Below are 24,117 nucleotides of genomic sequence, written 5' to 3'. Positions count from 1 at the left end.
GCTTTATTAATGGCGGAAATGGAGGAATCATGCTTGTGCGTGAAATTATAGTTTTCTTTAACTTTTTCAACGCTTTTCACATTATTTTTAAAATCCAGTCAACGAACTCATGAATGTGTTGGATTTTAATTTTAAATTCTAAAAGTTTCAATTTCTGTTCCAAATTTGCGAACCAAAGAGAGTTCAAATCTGTGAAGTTTTTGGAAGTTTTTCGATCTGAAATTGAGTTTTCAAGAACAGAGTTTCTTCTCTCAGATCGATTCTACAAAAGAAGGTAAAGTTTCAGCTTCTTTGATCAAAGAAAAAGCAAAAGAAGAGAAAAAGAAACTCTATTTCTAGTGAAATTCGACTAAATTTTCTTCTTTTTGACCGAAATAGTCGATTTATTAAAGCCTGCAAAGCTCAATCTTTCACAGAAATTTTCAGAAAAGCTTCTACTTTTAACGACAAACACTTAGAAATCGACGATTTCTACAGTTTCTTGTTCTTCCGAACGAGATTTGAAGAAGAATCTCGTTCGTTAACTGCATTTCTGCATAAATTACTAGATTTCTTACTCAGATTTGGAGCAGAATGGGAGCTTCTTCGTTCGTTCTCTCTCTGATTCTCATTTTTGGATTTATTTCCTCGCGAGCGAAATCAGATCCAGTTGAAGATAAGAAAGCTTTACTCGATTTCGTTAAAAATCTTCCTCACTCGCGTTCTCTAAACTGGAAAGAAAAATCTAGAGTCTGCAACAACTGGACTGGAGTGATCTGCAACGCAGATCAATCTCGAATCACAGCCGTTCATTTACCAGGAGTTGGATTCCACGGTCAGATTCCTTCCAACACCATTAGTCGCCTCTCTGATCTTCAGATATTAAGTCTTAGATCCAATGGAATCACAGGCCCTTTCCCTTCTGATTTCTCCAATCTCAAAAACCTAACTTTTTTATATCTCCAATTCAACAATTTCTCTGGTCCATTACCATCAGATTTCTCAGTTTGGAAGAATCTCACAATCATCAATCTCTCTTACAACAACTTCAATGGCAAAATCCCTTCTAGTATCTCAAACCTAACTCATTTAACTGTTCTAAATCTCGCAAACAACTCATTTTCGGGCGCATTTCCTAATCTTGAGCTCCCCAATCTTCAACAACTAAACCTAGCCAACAATAGTCTCACTGGGAATCTCCCAAGATCTCTTCAGAGATTCCCCAATTCTGCATTCTACGGTAACAATATTTCTTCCACAAATTCTTCTTTGGCTCCTTCCCTTCCTCCTACTCGTCCACCCCTCCTACCATCAGTTTCAAAACCAAGAAATTCAAGAAAGTTGAGTGAATCCGCATTATTGGGAATTATAGTAGGTTGTAGCATTCTTGGGTTTGTGGCATCAGCATTTCTTCTGGTTGTTTGCTTTTCGAAGAGAAATCATGAAATTGGGTTGTCAGGGAAGACGCAGAAGAGTGAAAGGAAATTAGAGAAAGGGGTTTCAGGAAGTCAAGATGGGAATAACAATAGGCTTACTTTCTTTGAGGGTTGTAATTACGTGTTTGATTTAGAGGATTTATTGAGAGCTTCAGCTGAAGTTCTTGGTAAAGGGATGTTTGGGACGGCCTATAAGGCTGTTTTAGAGGATGCAACTACAGTGGTGGTGAAGAGGTTGAAGGAGGTGAGTGTGGGGAAGCGGGAATTCGAGCAGCAGATGGAAGTTGTTGGAAGGATTCGGCATGAGAATGTGGTTGAACTAAGGGCTTATTACTATTCCAAGGATGAGAAGCTTATAGTTTATGATTACTACAGCCAGGGGAGTGTATCTGCAAGATTACATGGTATGTTTCTTCATTATATCTCATTTGTTATAGTTTGTTAGTTTACAAGTATAGATGACCATTTTATTCAAGAAAGAAACACTAGAGAACAGACATGGAGGGAGGTCAAGAAAACCAATAAGAGCATAGTATTCAGAAGAAATAAAGGAGAGTCATTCAAATACAAATTTCTCAAATATTAGAGATATCAGGATTTTTTGTGTAAGTAAAATTTTTTATACATGACTGCTCATACAAAACAAGCTACTCAAGAGAAATATGACAAACCCACTCCCATCTCCCTATGAAATTCTCAGTCCTTAAACACTATACACCACAAAAAGAAAAAGAAAAAAATAAACCAAGATTAAGATAATTATTTCATATACGTATTATTTCATCAGCATCGTCATCATCAAAGCCTTGTTCCAAGAATTTGGGATGAGCTGAACAAATCTTGCAAATGTTTTGGATAAGGCTTTAGGCTTTGATGATAATGATGAATAGATATTTTTCCTCTATTCAATTATGTCTAAGCCATGTCTTCTGTTAATTCAATACGTCCATATCCGCTCTTACTTCCTCAGGTTATTTAGTTTGCAACCATATGAAATTTTAATGTGTATTCAAATAAAACAATGATTTCCCAGTACTAAATGAATTGGCAGTTATTAACTTCGCCGATTTGGAGGAAATAAACAAACACATATAAGGTGTGATATTTCCTTATAGATATATATTTTAACAATTGACAAGAAGAAAGTATCAAAACTGCAGGAAATATATAGAGTAGTATTTAGGTTATGACCTTTGGAAGATTTGATAGATAAGAACCTTTTGATTCATTTCACTTTTTCTCTGTGGCAAGATTACGTTCTTTTCTTTCATGGTCACCCAAAGTTTGGGAAATTTGAGCGCATAGACAAGTTCAGAACTTTCAAAACTTGATGCACACGCAGAGCAACCCATACCTCATAGCTGAGGGCCATAATATAGGGATACACCTCTACGATGTAAACTCCTAGCCGTCACATGTTGTTACTGTCCCTTGAGATGTCAGCACTGACTATCATAATTGAGTTAAAGCAATTTACGAAATATTCCCTATCATGATAGGAATGGGTACCAACTTGATTCTCTTTCAGATCTTTATGGATGACTTCGAGGATTACAGTAGCATGAAATGGAAAAGGCCCATTGTATTTGGGATGATTCAGTGGAGAATCAAGATGGAAGTATTGCTCCCATATGTTTTAAGATATGACCTCAAGAATGGGGTTTATTTGGCATAATTTGTGAACTTCTAGCTTCACCCATGATCCATCCATGAGCCAGTTTTTATGTTTGATGGATTTGGCTGCTTGAGAATATTTAGAACCTTATGGAGCAGCACCCCAACATGCAAAAGCTTTGAAGAAGAGAGCCTTTGAAATGAAAAGGGCAGTGAAGGGTAAAAGACTCTTGGAACATCATTTTGCCAACTTAAGAAGTCTGGTTATGGGTTGGAAAAGGAAAAATCTTCATTGTGTCCCAATCTCAACCATACTAGTGGAACATCTAGAATTGGGGATTATCTAGGGACCATTGGATGGTGGGCACATCCATGATTTAGAAACACAATCCAGTCACATCTGTATTACTGTGTTTGATTTAGCAAAGGAACACAATCCAGTCACATCTGTATTACTGTGTTTGATTTAGCAAAGGAACGGCAAATATTGAATCGAAGACAAAATTATCAAACCTAAATCTGAGCTCATTTGATCAAAATTCTATTGTAACTCTTATAAAAAAAATTTACTGCTAAAATGATGATTGCATTTAATTCTCTTAATATATACAATGCGATCACGTTAATTTAACAGAGATTATATTGGCTCACTGTAACAAGACACCAATCATTTTGAAATTAAATGGTTGTCTTCATAAAGATTGGTGTGTCAATAAGTACAAGTTGACGTGTTAATAGAAGCTCTCTAATTTAAATGTAACACCTTTATAGCTTTAAGTAATGAGTAGGCATTTTACTGTCAAGGGTTCTGGAAAATAAACTTACATGTCTAACATAGCAAGTTCGTATCAGTGCCACTAAATCCAGGAATGTCAATGAATGAACTTGATTTTGCTGAAAACTTGGAAAATGATTCAGATTTGAACGCCGCAGTTTTACAATTTACAGTTTGATCAAATGCCCTAAATTCTGAAGATGTTTAACATTGCAAAGCTTAGTTCCTCATCTGAAGTCTCTTTAAATTTCACAGGTAAAAGAGGAGAAGAGAAGATTCCTTTAGACTGGGATACCCGAATAAGAATAGCAATTGGTGCAGCGAGAGGCATTGCTCACATCCACACCGAGAATGGCGGGAAACTCGTCCATGGGAACATAAAATCCTCCAACATCTTCCTCAATTCCCAAAACTACGGTTGTGTATCAGATATCGGCTTGAGCACCCTAATGAGCCAGGTGGCACCAACTATTTCCCGTGCTGCTGGGTTCCGGGCCCCAGAAGTGGTCGACACCCGGAAAGCAGCCCAACCATCCGATGTTTACAGCTTTGGAGTGCTGTTACTCGAACTACTAACCGGGAAGTCCCCTGTTCACACCATAGGTGGCACCGAGGTCATCCACTTGGTTCGATGGGTCCAGTCTGTGGTCCGAGAGGAGTGGACAGCAGAAGTATTTGATTTGGAGCTAATGAGGTATCCAAACATAGAGGAAGAGATGGTGGAGATGCTACAGATAGCAATGGCGTGCGTGGTGAGAATGCCAGAACAAAGGCCAAAGATGTCAGATGTAGCAAAGATGGTGGAGGATATTCGGAGAGTTGATACTGGAAATCGGCCATCCTCCGAAACCAGATCCGAAAGCTTGACACCACCATGATTAGCTGTTGGAATGGAATACTCTTCCATCCAAAACTGAGCTAATTTCTCTGTATTCTTCTTGTATCTGTTTGTAGTGTTATTTTAGTTCATTTCTTATGAAATGTTAGGTCCATTATGGAACCATTATTGTAAGTCTGGGTTTTTCTTTGTTTTTTTTTTTTCATTCATCGCAAGGTTAGTTGTATCCATCTGACCAAGCAAGGTAGAGTCTGGCTGGTTATTCGTCTTTAACTATTTTGTGATTTTCTTCAGAGCTCTTAAATGGGTTGATTGGGAAATTCAAGTCCAAGTACTCTACAATTAGCTATTTTGTGGTTTTCTTCAGAGTTCTTGCATTGAAGTATGAACTTCATTGATGGTCAACACATCAAATATTGCAGAGAAACAAAATTCTTGCATTTCAATTTGCAAGATGAAAAGCTTTTGATTTCAATAATGCATATAAAGTGTCAAATCTCAAGTCTCAACTCAATGGTTCCTCATATTTGAAAAAAAAACAAAAAATGGTTCAAAAACTTAGCTAACAAACATTTGCACACAAAATTGAAAATATGACTAAAATACAGATTAGGAATGGCTCGTGAAAACAAGCCCAACCACTCGTTCAGTTTCATATAAAGAATTAATTACCTTTACAACAAGAATTTCAAATGCCATAGCTTGAATTTTGGTATTTCACTTCCTTGCAATCCTCGTTTTGACACCTCCTGTAATTCAGACAGCAAAATTTCAGAGCTTGCAAACACCATACCAAAAATTTAATCTTTTCATTTTAATATATTTGATTTCCAAAAGGATATGGTAGAGACTCGCCCCACTTCATGCTAATCTTTTCATTTGGGCTTAACTGACATAAAGTAAGGTGAATGCCAGATAGTGACAGATTCACTACACCAGATAGGGCTCTCAATGGGTTGGATCAGACTCAAAATTCGATCCATTCTGATCTGTAACTTAGATTCCGATAAGGATCTGATAAGACTCCGATTTGATATATTATTAGATTGGATTTGATCTGATCCTGATTGTTATTGGATTGGGTTTGGATCTTAATATTGAGGTCCAATTCGTTAAGAGCCCGATCCGATCCTTATTGGATTGGTAACAAATCGAAGCTGGTCCATTGACAGCCCTAAGTCCAGAGTCCAGACTGAAGTCCTGGCCTGAAGTTTTTGGGGAGAAAGAATCACAAACCTTCAACTTCCTCAAATTGGACTTCCTTGACTAGCTCGGCACCAGCATGGTATTCAAAACTGCAAAATTAGATAAACTTGAGGTCAGTAGTGATAAATCGAATTAGATACGAATCCCTGATGAGTTGAAATGGTCAATTTAAACAGTTAGTATTTTGAAGTTATTCCCGTAATCATAACTAAACACGGCTATACATTTTTTTTTCTAATTGTGTGCATACCAAAATGACATTATAAGATCGTGAAAGCTCTTAATACCATAAAATAAATTCTATCAAAAATAACATGGGAGGTATTTCATGGACCTTCTGAAAATTCATTAAATGAAGTTGTGAAAACATGACAGCCTGTTTAAAACTTTAAGTTGACAAAGGTGTAAAGTAGCAACTTTTCAGATACCCAATTTGACAACAACTAAGATTATCGTAAAGGAAAAAAAAAAAATTAGAAAAATGTATTTATTACACTAACTCTAACTCTATCAATGCATTTATAATCTTGATTCTTACTTCTTGAGCTTAATGTAAATGATTGAGAAAGTAGAAAACTAGAGAATGTAATTAAGAACTTCAACAGGAGCTAAAATAAGCGTATAAGTGAGCTTAAATGAGTTGTATATGAATGATGAGGTTGAGGACGCCGCAGGGGGGGATATTTATAGAAGTAAAAATGATTTAAAAAACTTAAGTTTTTGTCCAACAGTAAAAATTTGACTGTTGGGACCATATGCAATAGCATGATGACCAATGGTCATAAAATAACATATAAAATCGCATATGAAAGCCATTGCGTATGATATGATAATGATCAAGGCAGATCACTTGTAAAACTAAGATCAACGTAATCAAATGACAGTGTGAAGTACTAATGATTAAGACGAACCACTTGTATTGGAATAGGAAGAAAACATCCTCCCCCTACCTGTGCATGAAGAGGGTCCAGGACCCACCATTCGATCAGTCCTACCAAAGAGATGTTTTTTTTTTTTTTTTGGCTAGGCAAGCAAGGTGGTTAGTTGTTGACGTGAAAGTGGGGTTCAATGGGATTTGAACCTAGGTCATAGGATCAACATTCCACACGCCTTTACCAACTTAGCTAAGTTGGCGCCTTCATATCAATTAAGGTTCTGTATGGTTACACCCAAAAAAAATTCAATAAAAGACGTCACCCAAATCACAAAAAATGTTGGGGATGAACTCTTTTGGATGGATGCTATGATACCAAACAATTTTCAACTAAACATTTTATAAGAAAAGGTTTCCATAAAAAATTACTTTTCCATGAAAATTTTTCTGCACAAAATATACAGGGACTAAATAAACTATTTTCCTGGACCATCTGTCAGTTTTTTTCTGAATGTGCAGATCTTAGTAGTTATGAGTTCCAAATCAGTATGATTTCGACGCACCACCAATCAATGGACCATGTACAGTATGGATGAAAGTATAGAATGTCACATAAATTTATATTTAATCTAAGAACCATAAAATGAAGCACTTTTACCGGTAATTTTAGAAGTCTGGGGAGAAATAGCATTAGCTTCATTTACCTGTTTGAGAAAACCACCTCAAGTTCCTCTGATGTGCTTTTGGTAGCTTCAACAAACACAGTAACAATCTCTGTCTTCCGGGTACTGGCCATGAGGCAGTCGTACTCGCTAGGGATAATAATTGCAAAGAAATTATCGCTTAGCTCACTCAAGCATAGCTTTTCAACAGCCGCAAGTGCTATTCGTCGCTTAAGTGCATCAGTCTCCGGGTCAATAATGTAAATAGCAAAGTCAGTAATTAACAGGATACGCCGCTTCATCTTCCCCGATCCAGTGAACTTTAAAACCCTATCTGCAAAGAGAACTTGCCTATCACCTGCAGAAATGGAATATGGGGTTTATGCACATAAACCAAGTGGCAAAAACTCTAAGGTGAACGTATCAAATCCATGAGCATGGTCTAGCGTCAGATCGGTATACAGGGCACACACGAAAGGATGGACGACTCCATTTAATGAGATGTATCGAGGAGTATATACAAAGAACTGCACCGATTAGCTCATAACAAAAAATAAATTAAAAAAGCTTCTACTGCCACACCAAGTTTTGCTAATGTCACCCCAAGATGTGTACTAATTCTTTGGTGATTTACATGTGAATTGGAGTGGCATTAGCAAAAGTTGGGTTGGCAATATAATCTCTCTAAAAAAACCAACTAAAGCTTTATTTGGGGTGATCAAGATGGATCAATAGTGGACCCTCATAAAAAAGTATCAACAGGATGTCCATCAAAAAGTAAAATGGGAAAGAAAGAAAGAAAGCCCAAGGATGGATGGATCAGTTATCTGATGATCAAAATCAATTATTGGACTCTGATACCTACCATGTGTGATGCCATTCAAGGCAAGGTCCCCCCGTGTCTACTGTGTGATGCAGTGCTATTAATTCAGCATCCTAGGGATCTAAACTCACAATGGACACCAGTATGTATAAAAAATAAAGAAGCAAAGACCCACAAAGAAAAACTTTCTGAGAAACCCGAATTCTTCTTGAGGAAATAACTTAAGCATTAACAACAAGGTATAAATAGGCAAATAACAACATCAGGAATATACTATAGTCCTGGAATGATCCGTATTGCAACACGCTTGAAAGCTAATAGTTGCTAATATAAACCACACAAAGGAAATCAAATATAGAGGAAGATCCCCAAGAAACTATTTTGGAAGAAAAAACGGTCAAAAAAAAAAACAGGGAAAAAAGAAGGAAGAAAGGTGCAGCATTAGAATAGTGAATTCAATCATCAACACAGATGAACTTAAAACCAAATAAGGGAATCACTAAACATAAGGGTCCAACCAGTCAAAGCTTTACAATCAATTTGGCCGCAACAACTTTATAGTCTTCATAAAGCAATGGATATCTGTTCGCCTAACTGGCAAGCGAGGGAAACCAAAATCACTGTCATGAACATTTGCTATATGCTAGCTTTGTTCTACACTTTTCCCCAAATTGTTAACTCTCTCATCGCAACCAGAATAAGGTTGTTAAAAAGTGCTAGGCGGCAAAAAGAAATTAATGTTTCAACTTTTTATATGAAGTAAAGGTCATTAAAAAAGAAAAGAGCCTAGAGGAGTTCCATCATCGGCCCTATGATGAGGATAGGAGGCTTTGGGCGGCTTGCAAGGCTGGGGCATTCTAAGATCGCTCTTTGTATTCGTTGAGTGTCCACTCCAATGAGGATGATTTTCTGGTTACAGCCATATGGGGTCCTAAAGTTTCTTCTAAAATCTATGCTTTTATTTGGCTTGCGGCTTTAGGGCGTCTTTCCACTTTCGATCAGCTCATCAAGAGAGGAATGGTTGCGACAAAATTTTGCGCCTTATGCAAAGTGAATGGGGAATCTTCAAATCACGTTCTTCTTCATTGTCATTACACCCAACCGGTTTGGGAATTTTTTTCGTTGTTCGGAGTTTACGGCTGTCTTCCTTGCTCGGTTAAAAATTTGTTTGAATTTTGAGCGCATTGGGGCTTCTCATTTCAGAATGCCAAGAGGACTTTATGAAGCATAACCCCCTTCGCTATTTGTTGGGTCGTTTGGAAGGAACAGAATAGAAGGATATTTGAGGAGAAAGAAACATAAGTTAGTGGTGCATTAATCTCAGTGTTAGCACTTTCTACCAGGGGTAAGATTTTTAAGGTGTTTTGAGGGGTATTTTTTGAAGGTTTCCTTGGAAAGTGGGATACGGTTTGTAATTTGGAGGAGTAATTATTGTACAGCTGGATTTTGTTTGTTGTTTTTAATTTGTTTTTCTCTTTCCCTCAGGTTGGATATCTCATCCTCTTTTTTTGTACATTCTTCCTTCTTCTTAATGAATTTTGTTTACCTATCAAAAAAAAAAAAAAGAGCAAAAACAAATTGATAAATATGTCATTACCAAGATAACACCAACTACCAAGCAAACAGGTAAGTCAACATATAGGAAAAATAAAACCATGTAACCAACAATTTTCAAGTGATTTAATACCTCCTCTCAAATATATCTTTTAATTTTAGACATATCCCTCCAAGTTTTGGTGAATGTTTGAGAGAGACCACGTGTTTTAGAATTGATTAAATACCTTTGACCATGGTATTCTATAAAATATCACATGAAGTTACCATTTGACCCCACTTTTTAAAGACCCAAGTGGGTGGCACCTAGGTGTTTGGATGGTCAAGCTGGTCATTTCAGCACCACACCTTTGACAATACTGACCAAAAAAATCGTATCATCCATATCATCATGCATTTCATGATGATCTAAATTAATGATAATATTAATAGCCTTTTATGGAAAAACAATGTGTGGATTTCCATTTATTTAGGTCTAGATTTATTTTTTTTATCGTTTGTGATTACTTTATATTAGTTATTTTTAGTTTTGAGTTGTCTTTGGGTTGTTTTGGGAATTTAATATTCGAGTTTAGGTATTATTCACATTATTTTTTATTTAAGTCTTATATTGAGGGGTCAAAACTTGTTGTATTGGGTCGATTTTTGTGTCATTTGAAAGGTTATTCAATTACCTATCTAACAAGCTCAAGATTTTGCAATTCCGATGAGTTATAAGGAAGTCAAGTCAAAATACCACTAGAATGTCAATTGAACATGGGATTGGTTTATCAAGGTCAGAAGTGTCAATGTCTATGTAATTTTAGGATTATGGTTTGAGTCAAGCCTATATATATGGCTAATGTAATTGATTTTTAACAATTAATGGAATAAATGAAAATTTTCAACTCTCTTATTGAGATCTCTCCAGTGATTGGATCATGGTATGAGGCCATTTTTTATGTGAGACTAAGGTATTATCTATCGATCTATCTTCTTCTTTCTCGAATCTTCTCTTTTTTATGTTCTTGATTTTCAAGAAATCTTGAATTATTAAACCCATCAAGAAACTTTTAATCCCAATCAAGAAATCCATCAAACCCTTCATAAACCATAAACACCTATGTCATTAACCTCTTCCCCAAATCTATCATATAATCTATTACCTAAATCTTCACCAAACCCTTATTGCAAAATGTTACAATTGCAAAATTATAATTAAACCTTGCAACCAAATCATTTTGGGTTTACCCTAAACATTTATAACCCTACTTAACCCAATCAGATTTCCTAACCCCCATATTCATCTCATTCCCTCTTCATATAGCGAATTGGGATTTTGAAAACCTTGTTTCTGAAGAAAAAAAACCTTTCAATAATTTTTTCTTTAACCTCCATCACTACCTAGTCTTTCCACCACTCTTCCCAAAGTAAAACACCTTAGCATCGAACAAATCTATGTTGTCCTACATCAATGATTTTCAACCTGATACAATGAATGACATATATTCCTATGTAAAACAAGATATATAATGATATAGCACCATGATGGGTGATGGGGACATCAAAGATTGGAGAGTAGTGTGTTTTTAGGATTTTTTTTATTTATTTCCAACTAGGGACATTGTCAAAATATTGCAACCCTAGGTTTATTCCCATTTATGAGAATTATAGGGGAGCTATGACTAATTCCTATTAGTTGTAGCGTAGTAGTAATTTATAAAGTTTTATTATGTGGAGATCAAATCCTTGTTTGATTTGACTTCTATTTTAGTAGTCTAATCTTGTTAGGACGCTAGGATTAGGTTCTTCAATTTTATTAGGATTCTTAGATAGGTTTTCTTTATACATCGATTGTATTAAGACTTATTTACGGAAAGTTTGATTAATAAAGAATTCATTTCTTTCAATGGAGTTTCTTAGTGTGATTTCTCCAAGAAAGTCTTGGTGTGATTCCAAGGTCCTATCCTTCTATCTCTTCTCTTTCTCTCCTAATCTTTTTTCTCTTTTTTTAATTTTATTTTAATTTTCTTGTTCTTGATTTTCATAAATTCTTGAATCTCGAATTCTTGAAACCCTTTTCCCTCAAACCTTAATTATTTCCCCCTTCTCTTAACCCTTACTCCTCAATCTACAACCCTCAAACCATCCTTCCATCAAACCTAACTATGTTTACTATCAATAAACCAAACTACAGGACCTTGTTGAAAAATACTGTAATTGAAATTTTTTACATTTTACCTAGATCTTAAACCTTTTCTTGAAATCTCTTTACCCTTAACCTTTAATCTTTAATCCACTCCCAAATTAGATTCCCTGCTCCCCCCAAATTTCACCTTCTTCTCTCATCATCCTGCATCAAATTATAAGTTTGACATCACAGAGCGTGAGATTGACGAATGTGAGACATCATTATTAGTTCTTGAAGAAGAATCTATGTCTGAAGAATCTAAACAATTGTATTCATTTTCTTCCCCTCATATTTCCTAACCCCTCGTACTCATTTTCTTCCCCCACCATCATGCATCAACCAGTCACAACTTTACCACATGATATCTTTCAGCCACAAACTCATAAATCAAATATGTCAAATAATTACCATAAAACACAAATTGTTGATGCACGAACATTACTTTTATTCCTGATTGTTATTTTCTCCCACAGCCTCGTAAATCAAAATTGTCAAATAATTATCATAAGACAATAAAACTACTGACGCACAAACATTATTTTTGTTCCTGATTGTTAACCTACTTTTTTTTTTTCAGCTGCTTAGTTATAGGCCTACATCAAACGCTTGAAATAATCCAAGTGGAATTACTTTTGAGATTAGCAGCACAAAAAAGTTGGATATAACTTGACCAATGTCATATGTGCTCACAGTTCAGACTTTAGAAGCTTGATGAGGTAATTTAAGCTTGGTCAAGTCAAGCTCAACCCGTTTTGACTTGGCTAAAACTCATAAAATTCAATCAAACTAGACTAGCAAGAAAGTCCCACAAACTTGAGCAACGATGCCTTATGACTTAACCCCATCACTGGACCAAAGACCGCTTAGGATCCGAGCAAAGTCTGAATTATTGAGCATTTGCCAAAAGATTTAAACCAAGTGCAGATTATCCTTAATTGCTACTGATTAGTAGATTAGATGAGCATACGAAGAAAGGATTTGAGGGCCAATTTTAAAGTATCAAAGCTGGAAGATTTAATCAACCTAGCATTAAATAATACAAAATCTGAACAAGATCATAAAAATTGCATCGAATCGAGATTAATCTCCATCAAATTGGTGTGCACCCTTCTTACTACTCACGTGAGTCACACATGAGTTAGGCACGTGATGCACACATTAGTTGCTGAGTCAAATAGTTGCTAAGTCAATAAGTTGTTGAAAACAGAATAAGATTAAGGAAGATCCTCTCGGTTCTCTCTTGATTCTCTTATCCTTTCCTTTTGAATTTGAAACAGAATAGGATGTATGTAAAAGGCCTCTAGATGTAATCAACAAGGCATGAATAAAATCTTGGATCCTTAAGAAGGTTGACTACCCTCAAAATGGCCGCTATTCCATTTCATCTTTGTTCTTTTCTTTGTTTCTCTTTATTTTCTGTGATTTTTCAATAAAATATCACGATACAACAAGCATGTTCGTATCATTTGGTATCATAGCCAACATCCTAGCGTCAACAAGCCTACCAATGTTAAACTCGGATTGCTTCAAGTACAATACTCTGATCTTTTGAAGAGGTTTGATCAGTTGTCTACATTTGTTCTAGAGGGATCAGGATCTAGCGTGTCTCAAAGAACTGATGCTGAAAATGGCAATAACCGATCAACCACTTACCATCAATCACTGAAATTGGATTTTCCAAGGTTCAATGGCTATGATCCAGTATGATGGGTCTTCAATGTTGAACAGTTTCAAATCTTCAATAACATTCCAGAGGAGCAATTGATGGGTGATGCAGGACGGTGAGAGAAGGAATCTGATTTGGGTGGATTTGGGCAACAATAAAAGGTTTGGTAATAGAATATAGGGTAGATTTGGAAAAGAGAGTAATGAAATAAAGGTTATAAAAAATGGGAAGGATTAAGGATTGAGGTTTGTAGGTTTCAAGAACCAAGAAATCAAGAATTAAGACTCAAAAATCAAGAATCAAGAAAACAAAGTTTATGGATTTGTTTCTTGAAACTTGAAAGGATTAAAAGGTTCTTGATGGTTTCTTGATTTCTCACAAATTTAAAAAAAAAATGTAGAAAAGATGGATTGAAAAAATGATAGAGGATAAGAAGAAAATTAAAGAAAAAAATGATATTTACCTTGGAATCACCCCAATGATTTCCATAGCATCAAGCACAATGAATGCACCAACATTTAAAAAAAAAAAAAAAATTGATGCTAGATGGTGAGGGAAGAAGATGAAATTTGGAGGGCTTAAGGAATCTAATTTGGGTGACAATAGGAAAATGTTTGATAATAGAGTATATGGTAGATTTTGAAAAGAGATTAATGAAATAACGGTTAAAGAAAATGGGAATGGATTAAGAATTGAAGTTTGTAGGTTTCAAGAATCAAAAAATAAAAAATAAAAAATTAAGACTCAAAAATCAAGAATTTAATATTTTTTTTTAAAACAAAGTTTATGGATTGATTTCTTGAAACCTGAAAGGATTAAAAGGTTCTTGATGATTTCTTGATTTCTCACAAATTAAAAAAAAAAAATGTAAAAAAGATGGATTGAAGAAGAGATAGAAGATAAGTAAAAAATTAAAGAAAGAAAAAAAAAATGATATTTACCTTGGAATCACCCCAGTGATTTCTATGGCATCAACCACATTGAAGGCACTAATAAAAAAAAACATTTTATTTATTCCATCATTTTCTCCATAAATAAACCCTAGTACAATCTATAAATAAAGAAAATCAACCACGAGTCCTAATAAAACTAAAATACTAAATAAAATAACCTAATTTTAGTAACTTTCTCTCACAATTTTTCAACCCTAATAACTTTAAATAAAAGATAAACTAAAGTTACTAAATTGCCCATAAATATTATACTAAAAGCATGAGCCAATAAAAGATAAAAATAAGCCCAAAAAACATAACAATAAAACTCTAAAACAACTCAAAACTATAAATAAATAAATAAAAATTACTAGTCTAAAATAATCTTGAATGATTAAACAATAAATCTTAGACCCAACTAAATGAAAACCTAAATAATTACAAATTTTTCGTCGGAACCCTTGACCGTTGACTTGATTTGCTTTCCGCATTAATGAGATTAGCAGCAATCCATCTCTCAGACGACTTTATACCTTGGTACCAGTGGATTAAGAAAACCATTGGAGATATGACCTGGGGAAATTTTACTCATGCACTCTGCAACCTCTTTGGATCACTAGAGAACGATGATACTGATGGAGCACTAGCAAAACTACAGCAGACCACGATAGTGAAGGAGTATCAAACACGATTTGAGAGGCTGACTAATCGATCGGTAAAATTGCCGAAGCACTTTTTGATCAGGTGCTTCATCTCAGGTTTGCACTAAGAAATTCGAGTAGGCATTAAAATTTCCCAACAACAACTCTTAGCCATGCGTTTCAATTGACTACATTACATGAAGAGGCTGAGGGAATCCAACGTCGACATTATTGTCCACCTACACCAAAAGCCCGTAATCAGTAAGTTTTCCTTTCCTTAAACGAAAATGCAAGAACCCATTCAATTTGCAAAGAAGCTGACATTCGCCGAAATGCAAGAACGAAGACGAAAAGGCCTCTGTTACAACTGTGATGAAAAGTACACCCCCTTACATGAGTGTAAAGCACAACTGACCATTATTATAGGTCCCAATCAAGATGAAACAATTGAGGAAGATGTTTCTGAAGAAAAACATGAACTAGAGGAATCAATGCAGGTGTCAGTTCATGCCTTATCCGGATCTATTAGGCCTAGACCAATGCGCATTATCGGGTTGGCTAAACGACAAACTGTATGCATTTTGGTGGACTCTGGTAGCACTCGTAAATTCATCAGTCCTAATCTTGCCAAAATCTTGGGGTGTTGAGTCCTATGGGAAGAACTCTTTGAAGTATTAGTCGTCGATGGTGGCCAAGTGCAAAGTAGTAGAAGACGTTGCAAGGAAATGCCTCTAATACTTCAAGACTTCTCTTGTTTGGTGGATTGCCATGTCATACCTCTTGGGGGGTCTGATGTGGTATTGGGAACTCAATGGTTGGCTATGTTAGGATATATCAGCTGGAACTTTGCCTTACTACAGAGGAGATTCATCTTCGAAGCCCAAGAATATGCATTACATAGATCACCAAATGCAACCCTAGAAGTGGTCAATAGCTGACTCATCACTCAACTAATTGGGCAACAAGGCTCAAGTATGTGTATTCAATTATGTGTCATGCAAGACGGAAAGACCCAAACCAGGTTACTCGATGACTTGAAGAAGGTGCTAGAGCCATATGATAATATATTTAGTGAACCTAGGGGACTTCCCCTCATTTAGTCTCACGATCATCGTATTGCTTTAGAGCCAAGAAGTCAACCCACAAATGTAAGGCCATATCATTATCCTCTTTCAAAAAAATGAAATTAAGAAGATTGTTCGAGAAATGCTAAATTCATGAGTTTGGTACGGAAAAAAAACGGCACATGGCGAATGTGCGTCACTACCAAGTCTTAAATAGAATCACTATTAAGGACAAATTTTCAATACCACTGGCTGATGAATTATTGGATGAACTTCATGGTGCACGATATTTTTTGATTCTAGATTTGCGGTCAGGATACCATGAGAAATTCGAGTTCTGGGAAGATGACATTCCAAAAATAGCATATAGAACGCATGAATGGCATTACGAATTCCTAGTAATGCCATTCGACCTCACCAATGCACCCTTAGCCTTTCAAAGTTTAATGAATGATGTTTTTCGAAACTAATTACAAAAGTTCATACTTGTTGGACCCTTACGTCGACTTATGAAAAAGAATTGCCCTCCATAGTTCATGCAGTGAGTAAATGGCGCCCTTACCTTCTAGCTGATGATTCATAATACGCAAAGATTACAATAGCCTGAAGCATCTTCTAAATCAGGGGATTGTAACTACATCTCACCAAAAATGGCTTACAAAGCTATTGGGATATGACTACAAGCTCGTATATACGAAAGTGGTAGAAAATTCAGCCATTCCGAATGTGGCACAATGGCAACCATCTCTCCTAATATATGGACCGACTTGGATGATGTAAAAAGTTAATATATAGATGATAAAGGACTCCTTAAAGTGACTAGCCAACTTTCACAAGGAGAATTTGTTCCACACTACTCTTACTAGGGCGGAATTTTCAAACATGACGGATGGTACTAGGACCGTCAATGGCTATTCGTTCCAAAATCTTACATGAAGTGCATGCTCCCACAATAAGTAGATGCTCGGGTTATAAAAAACCTATAAACAATTAACCAATGTATTTTGTTGGAAGGGAATAAAGAAGGATGTTAAGCATTATGTAGCTGAATGTGATGTTTGACAATGCAACAAGTATGAAAACTTGAGCCCTCCTAGTCTTTTACAGCCCCTTTCTATACTGGATAAGATATGGAGTGAAATATCCAAGGGCTTTATACATGATCTTCCAAGTTCTCAAGGAAAAAAATGTGATTTTTGTAGTACTCGATCAATTATCGAAGTATGCCCATTTCATTACTCTCTCGCACCCATACATGGCCGCAATAGTTGCACAATCGTTCATTGAGAATGTGTTCAAGCTTCACGGGATACCCTTATCAATTGTTAGCGATGGAGATCCAATTTTTACAAGTAACTTCTAGAAGGAACTACGGAAATTATAAAGCACCCAACTGAAGATGAGCACAACATTTCATCCCCAACAGATAGTCATACTGACATTGTAAACCGTTGCCCTGAGACATATTTGAGGTGTTTCACCAATGATTGCCCTCACCAATGGGCCTGATGGTCGCCTAGGGCTGAAGGGTGGTACAATACCACCTATCACAACTCAACAAAAATCTTCTCCTTATGAAATTGTTGATGGGCAGCCCCCTCCTTCAACAACCATGCATTCAGGCGACTCCAGTGTACACCATGTCAATCTGGAATTGTGAGACCGCGATTGCATATTGCATACACTTAAAAGAAAATTTACAATGGACTCAATAGGGGATGAAGATTCCAGCTGCCAAGCATCGAATGGAAAGAGAGTTTCTTGTGGACAACTGGGTTTACCTTCGACTTCAACCATATTGCCAAACATCAATAGCAATGCATCAATTGCTCAAGTTGTCACCCAGATTTTATGGACCATACAAGGTCATTGAAAGAATGGGGAAAGTGGCATACCATTTGGAACTGCCTAACAGCTCGAAGATTCACCCTGTCTTCCATGTTTCATGCTTGAAGAACAAACTAGGCAGTCATTGTGAGGTAGCAGTCGAACTTCCATTGCCACAAGAAGATAGAATTCTCCAAGTACAACCGCAAACGATCATAGACCATCGGCAGATCAAGCAAGGAAATCGAGTTGTTACAAAACTTTTGGTTCAATTGGCTAACACAACACCTGAAGATGTGACGTGGGAGTCTTGGGATTCCTTCCAAAGCGATTCCCCGATTTTCGATTTTGAGGCCAAGGTTGATTTTAAGGGAAAGGGAATGGTGTGCACCCTTCTTGCCACTCATATGAGTCACACATGAGTTAGGCACATAATGTAATGTCCAAAATAAAAAAAATATTGACCAAGTCAACTAAGGTTGATTGGGTCAACCATTGTTTACTCAAGTCAAATCAACTCTAGTCAAATAACTTTGACTAAGTCAAATTGACTAAAGTCCAACTTTCTAGGAAATTCTAAAAGAATTAGAATTTTTTTTTTATATATATAACAATATCTAGATATTATTTGGTAATATCTAACTATGGTATTAGCTGATTTTTTTTGTTTGTTTCACTTTCTACACAAAGAAGAAAGAGAAAAGTAAAAGGAAAAAGGAAAAGAAAAGAAAGAGAAGCAAAGATGTTGGCCCATGCAACTCTCTATGATAGTTTAGTAAAAATTTAAGAAAAATATTGCTGATTTTATAGTTGTAAAATAGAAATTGTTTTGTTTTTTTAAAACATTTCTAATTTAGTAATTTAAATTAAAAGTTGTTTTGTAATTATTTTCAACAACATGCAACATACTTTATATATATTTATATTATTGTTTTTATGAGTTTATAGTATGGTAATAGTTGTTGTTTTGTTTAAAAAGAATTATTACATGCTTGTAGTTGGTTTATACGTATTTTATACGTATTTATACATGTTAAAAATAAAATACAGCAATTATGAAAATTGTTGTTTTTGTATAAAATTGACATAACATGTATGCTAGCTAGAATGATAAAAAATTATTGTTTTATACATACGTTATACGTATTTATACATGTTAAAAATAAAATACAGCAACTATGAAAGTTGTTTTTGTATAAAATTGACATAACATGTATGCTAGCTAGAATGATCAAAAATTATTTTTTTATATGTACGATATACGTGTTTTATACGTATTTATACATGTTAAATATAAAATACAACAACTATGAAAGTTGTTTTTTTATATAATATTTTACTATGTATACTTAGATTAAATGCTCAAAACCTTTCTTACTTTATACATATTTTATACGTACTTTATATGTATTTTATACTTATCAAAAAAAATACAGCAACTATATAAGTTGTTGTTTTTATACACAATTCATATATTTTATTCATATTTTATAGACAGGCATGATTTTGAATAAGTTAAACTAGTGGACAATTTACTTTAAGCGTTTTGATGATGGATTTTCAAGAAATGTTTCTAATTAAAAAGTTGAGTAAGAAAAGTAATTTATTAAAATAAAATATGAGAATGAGTTCTCAATTGATTGTTGTGTTTTTAAAATACCCAGTTAGTGATATGCTTCGGCGTATGCCGTATAAGACACGAAAGAGAGAAAAGATGAGGTGATGCTTCAGTCATAAACTGTGTAAGACACGAATGAGAGAAATGCTTTGACTAATGGTCATGTAAGACATGAAAGAAAGAAAAAAAAAAGAAAAGAGAGATGGGACTGTACATTTAAGAGTGGACTGGGTATTTAAAACACGTGTATGTTTTACTTTCAATACGTTTTGAAAAGAAAATAAATATTTATATTTAGTATTTTAGTGATTTATTAAAGAGATTGTGAAAACCTATAAAGAATGACATGTTGTGATATTTCCAGAACGATGTGTTATTCTAAGATAACAGTTGCGTTGTTTGAGTTCTTATGGATTATGGGATGCATAAAAACACATCACCACAGAAATATGGAAATTTTCTTTCTATCTTTAATATAGAACAAGATGTAAATAGTTATATAATTGATAGAGATTATCGAGGATCACATGCACGTCAATTGGCATAGATGAAAATGGTTAGTTAATGATCATTAATAGTCTAGAGTAGTCAAGAAAGAATAACCTACTTGATTTGACCCGTTTCTTAAGGCCTTGGTCAACGGCCAATTTGAGCCAGAAAACAGTTACCCAAATTGTGACAGAGACTGGCTATAGAATCAAGAACTAATGGTGAGGTTCTACAATGGTGAAGTATTGGAATAATAGTATTTTGACTGAGATGTTCACATCAGTCGTGACCCTCAACTTTCTATTATTTGATGTTATATTATGAACAATTGTTTCTTCAGATTTTTAAGTGTTTCAATTTTTTACTAGGTTTTATGACATCGGTGTTCAATTATTTTCAATTGTGTTGAATATCAAATATGCATATTTATGAATTCTTAGAATGTTTAAACTGCATATAGGTTGTTGTTATTTAGAAGTGTAAGATTCCCCTACTGGGTAATTCCCCTGTTACTCACCCCTACGACATCACAAATTTCAGGCGCACCTGGTTTAGGTGATCATTCCAAGGAGGCTCAGTACCATGGCCTTATAGATGATCAGTCCAAGCTTCCAGGAGTGGAGCATTAATACTACTAATAATGAGTCTTAAACTAGAGTTAGGTTTAACTCTTTAGCTGTCGTTTTTTGTTATGTAATTATGAACACCGTATTATGTCATTACTGTTTTATGTATATATGTCAAGTGTACTGATGTTTGAGATACGTATTTGTTCTGTTGAGCAATGGTCAGGTATGACATATAGTTATATTATTTGTCGTTTACGTTTATATATTGATTATCATGATATGGGTTTTATATCATGTCTCGCGATTCAACTTGGGAATCATGGGGATTCGGGTAGAGTTTTTGGGGTGTGACACGTAATGCAAACGTTAGTTGCTAAGTCAAATAGTTGCTAAGCCAATAAGTTGTTAAAAATAAATAAGATTGAGGAAGATCCTCTCAGTTCTCTCTTAAAGATCCTTTTGAATTTGAAACAGAATAGGATGTCTATAAAAGGCCTCAAGATGTAATCTTGGATCCTTAAGGAGGTTGACCACCCTCGAAGTGGCCATTATTTATTTCTTCTCTGTTCTTTTCTTTGTTTCTCTTTATTTTCTATGATTTTTCAGCAAAATCTCAGGATACGATGTTAGGATACGAATTTTATTTTAGTTATTTTATTTAGTATTCTAGGGTACATAGGATATATTATTTAGTAGTTTTATTAATTGTGGAGTCTTTAGTTGACAATTTGGAGTTTTACTATTTTGGGCTTTTTATTTCATTAATTAGGAAGGTTTGTTAATTTAGGAGTCTATTTCCAAATCGTAGTCATAAACTCTATATATAGAGTGAATGTAATTCGTTGTTCTCAATCAATAAAAAATAAATACATTATTTTTGGAGGAAGATCCCCCTTGAAGTGGATCAAATTTGTCCATAGGAGCAGTTGGGCGAAGAAATGTATGAACTCTGAGAAGTGATCCAATAGCTACAAGCATCGATGGATGGACATGTTTCTTCCTCTAATTTAACTGTGTCATGGCCTCAAGATCAACCCACAACCCACAGAGATGTTTCTAAAGGTATCAACTCATAGTGGGTCAGTTATTCAAGGACGTTTTCTTCGTATTGATATTCCAAAGTTCGAGGCTGAGGATCTGAAAGGATGGATTTTTTTAGCTGAACAAAAACAACAACTAAACGGCCTCACCGACGCCTAGATGGTTTCTTTAGCCTCAGTTCATCTAACGGGTGATGCCATCTCTTGGTATCGTTGGATGAACCAATCCATTGGACTCATGAGTTGGCCTCAACTTACGCACGCTAGTGTAACTCGTTTTGGTTCACGTGAATATGCCAATCCAAGAGGGGCTATTTCCAAACTTCAACAAACTGGCACAGTTTGAACGCTTGGCAAATCACACAACAGGCCTTCCCGAAGATTATTTGATTAGTTGTTTTATTTCAAGTCTTAGGCATGACATACGAGTGGGGATTTGGATGCTTTGGCCTATATTCTTAACTGAAGCATTTGATTTGGCCCTCTATCAAGAGGAATCGATTCTAGTTTTGCAAGACTACTCTGCCCAACATCCTCAATCTAAACATGTATCGCAGTGCCCTTCACAACCATTTACCACGCTTTCAAATGGAGTATCAACACCTCTTGAGTCAACACCTCATGGGCTTCCTCCTATTTAGGAACCTTCCCCAGCGGAGCAGGCAGAACGACAATCAAAACGTTTTTGTTTCAATTGCGACGAATTATTCAAACCGGGACATCATTGTAAAAAACCCCAATTACTCCTTTTGAAGGCTGATGCGGACACGCTTAAGGATGAAGTTGCTATTGAAAATTTTGCAACTTGAGGACAAATCATTTGAAGGCGGGGTGAATGTTAGGATACGTATTTTATTTTACTTATTTTATGAATTTTAGGGTACGTAGGATATATTATTTTGTAGTTATATTAATTGTGGAGTCTTTAGTTGATAATTAGGAGTTCTACTATTTGGGGACTTTTTATTTTATTAATTAGGAATTTTTGTTAATTTAGGAGTCTATATCCAAATCGTGGTCATAAACTCTATATACAGAATGAATGTAATTCTTTGTTCTCAATCAATAAAAACTAAGCTTTGGAGGAAGATCCCCTTGAAGTGGATCAAATTTGGACTGATCCTACCATACGACAAGCAGTTTCGATCACAGATCATCAAATTTACAGTAATAATAAATTAAAAAACCTCCTTTTCACAAGAAAATAATGAAAATTAAAATCAGATCAAAGATCCACGGAATGCAAATCAAAAGAAAATGAAATGTAGGTAAATGAGATTCGAATTTGAATAAAAGTACCTTGTTTCTCTAAGATCTTCATGAGAGATGGTTGAGAAGGGATGTCAAGATAGTCTCCTCTGTAATCTCTGTGGAGAGAAGCTCTTCTTCGGACCTTGATCCCCATGAAAGGTTCTTGATCTTCGTTGACGTTATTCTTTGAAGGTTTCAATCGATTTTGTGGCTCTAGGGTTCCAGAATCTCCATCTTCTTCTTCGTCTCTACTACCAGATTGAGGAGTCTGGATTTGAACTCTTCTTGATGACGATTTGAATCGATCCATCTATCGAATTTGGGAGGATAGAGCTAACGTAACTTTAATAGGAAAGAGGAAATCAGCTACGGAAATTCTAGAGTGATTCTATTGCCACACTAACTTTTGCTAACACCACCCAAACATCTTGGGGTGAGGTTATAAAAAGGTGAGGCAATAGAAACTTCTCAAATTCTATCTTGCGCTTGGTGACATGGTTTCAAATCAAAGGTGGGTTTGACCTCTCGTCTTATTCATGGACGAGATCGAGTTGTCTTGATCGAGTCAACTCAGCTCGGACGTGATCATTCGAGCACCAACAACTTTGCCAACAATTGCGACCATGTTTTAGGGACGCCAAATCTTGCATGGGCCAACATTTGAGATCTATTCGACAGGATTAAGTGAAATATTTTAAAAAGTATAGCTATCCCCCTAACAAAATATTGAACAAAAGACCCATTTCTCTTTTTCTCTCTTGTTCACTTGCAATTTGCAAACTCAACCCAAACCCTAACCCTAACCCTAACCCTCTCTCTCTCTCTCTCTCTCTCTCTCTCTCACTCTCTCATCTTTCACCAAGAAGAAAAGATGGGCAACTTGACCACAAAACCGTGAATGCACTACATGATGGTGAAATTGGTTTAGTTTTGACAGGGGAAGAGGTAACCTTTGCTTATTTATAAACTAGATTTCGATTGTTCGAACAACGTCATTGAATATGAAACACTAATACTCGATTTAGAACTAGCTTTTGACACTCAAATTCAGGATTTGCATATAGTTGGGAACTCTTTATTAGTAATATC

At 35.4% G+C, this 24,117-nt stretch overlaps 2 protein-coding genes across 2 annotated transcripts; one reads left to right on the top strand and one right to left on the bottom strand.

Moving 5' to 3' along the window:
* Positions 1-4,915, top strand: LOC147391026 (putative inactive receptor kinase At4g23740). Its single transcript, XM_086457209.1, has 2 exons — positions 1-1,819; positions 4,060-4,915. Exons 1-2 carry the CDS (start codon positions 574-576, stop codon positions 4,680-4,682), a joined length of 1,869 nt encoding a protein of 622 aa, XP_086313335.1. The 5' UTR covers positions 1-573; the 3' UTR covers positions 4,683-4,915.
* Positions 4,916-5,177: 262 nt separating this feature from the next.
* LOC147391025 (myosin heavy chain-like protein) lies at positions 5,178-23,437 on the bottom strand. The gene is made up of 4 exons (XM_086457210.1): positions 23,077-23,437; positions 7,427-7,742; positions 5,879-5,937; positions 5,178-5,391 (listed from the first exon to the last, which is right to left on the bottom strand). The coding sequence occupies exons 1-4, from the start codon at positions 23,336-23,338 to the stop codon at positions 5,360-5,362; spliced, it is 669 nt and encodes a 222-aa protein (XP_086313336.1). The 5' UTR covers positions 23,339-23,437; the 3' UTR covers positions 5,178-5,359.
* Between the last annotated feature and the right edge of the window lie 680 nt (positions 23,438-24,117).

This window comes from Akebia trifoliata, chromosome 11, assembly GCF_017979445.1.
Source record: "Akebia trifoliata isolate Shusen 1 chromosome 11, ASM1797944v1, whole genome shotgun sequence".
In the NCBI taxonomy this organism is placed as follows: Eukaryota; Viridiplantae; Streptophyta; class Magnoliopsida; order Ranunculales; family Lardizabalaceae; genus Akebia; species Akebia trifoliata.
This window is presented reverse-complemented; position numbering and strand designations above follow the sequence as displayed.

Excerpts from the sequence above, each read along its gene's own strand:
- LOC147391025 (XM_086457210.1), bottom strand. The coding sequence starts at position 23,338 with ATGGATCGATTCAAATCGTCATCAAGAAGAGTTCAAATCCAGACTCCT. Across the intron at positions 5,938-7,426 it reads GAGGTGGTTTTCTCAAACAG|TTTTGAATACCATGCTGGTG; the intron begins GTAAATGAAGCT and ends CTAATTTTGCAG. Across the intron at positions 5,392-5,878 it reads CCAATTTGAGGAAGTTGAAG|GAGGTGTCAAAACGAGGATT; the intron begins GTTTGTGATTCT and ends TCTGAATTACAG.
- LOC147391026 (XM_086457209.1), top strand. The coding sequence starts at position 574 with ATGGGAGCTTCTTCGTTCGTTCTCTCTCTGATTCTCATTTTTGGATTT. Across the intron at positions 1,820-4,059 it reads TGTATCTGCAAGATTACATG|GTAAAAGAGGAGAAGAGAAG; the intron begins GTATGTTTCTTC and ends TAAATTTCACAG.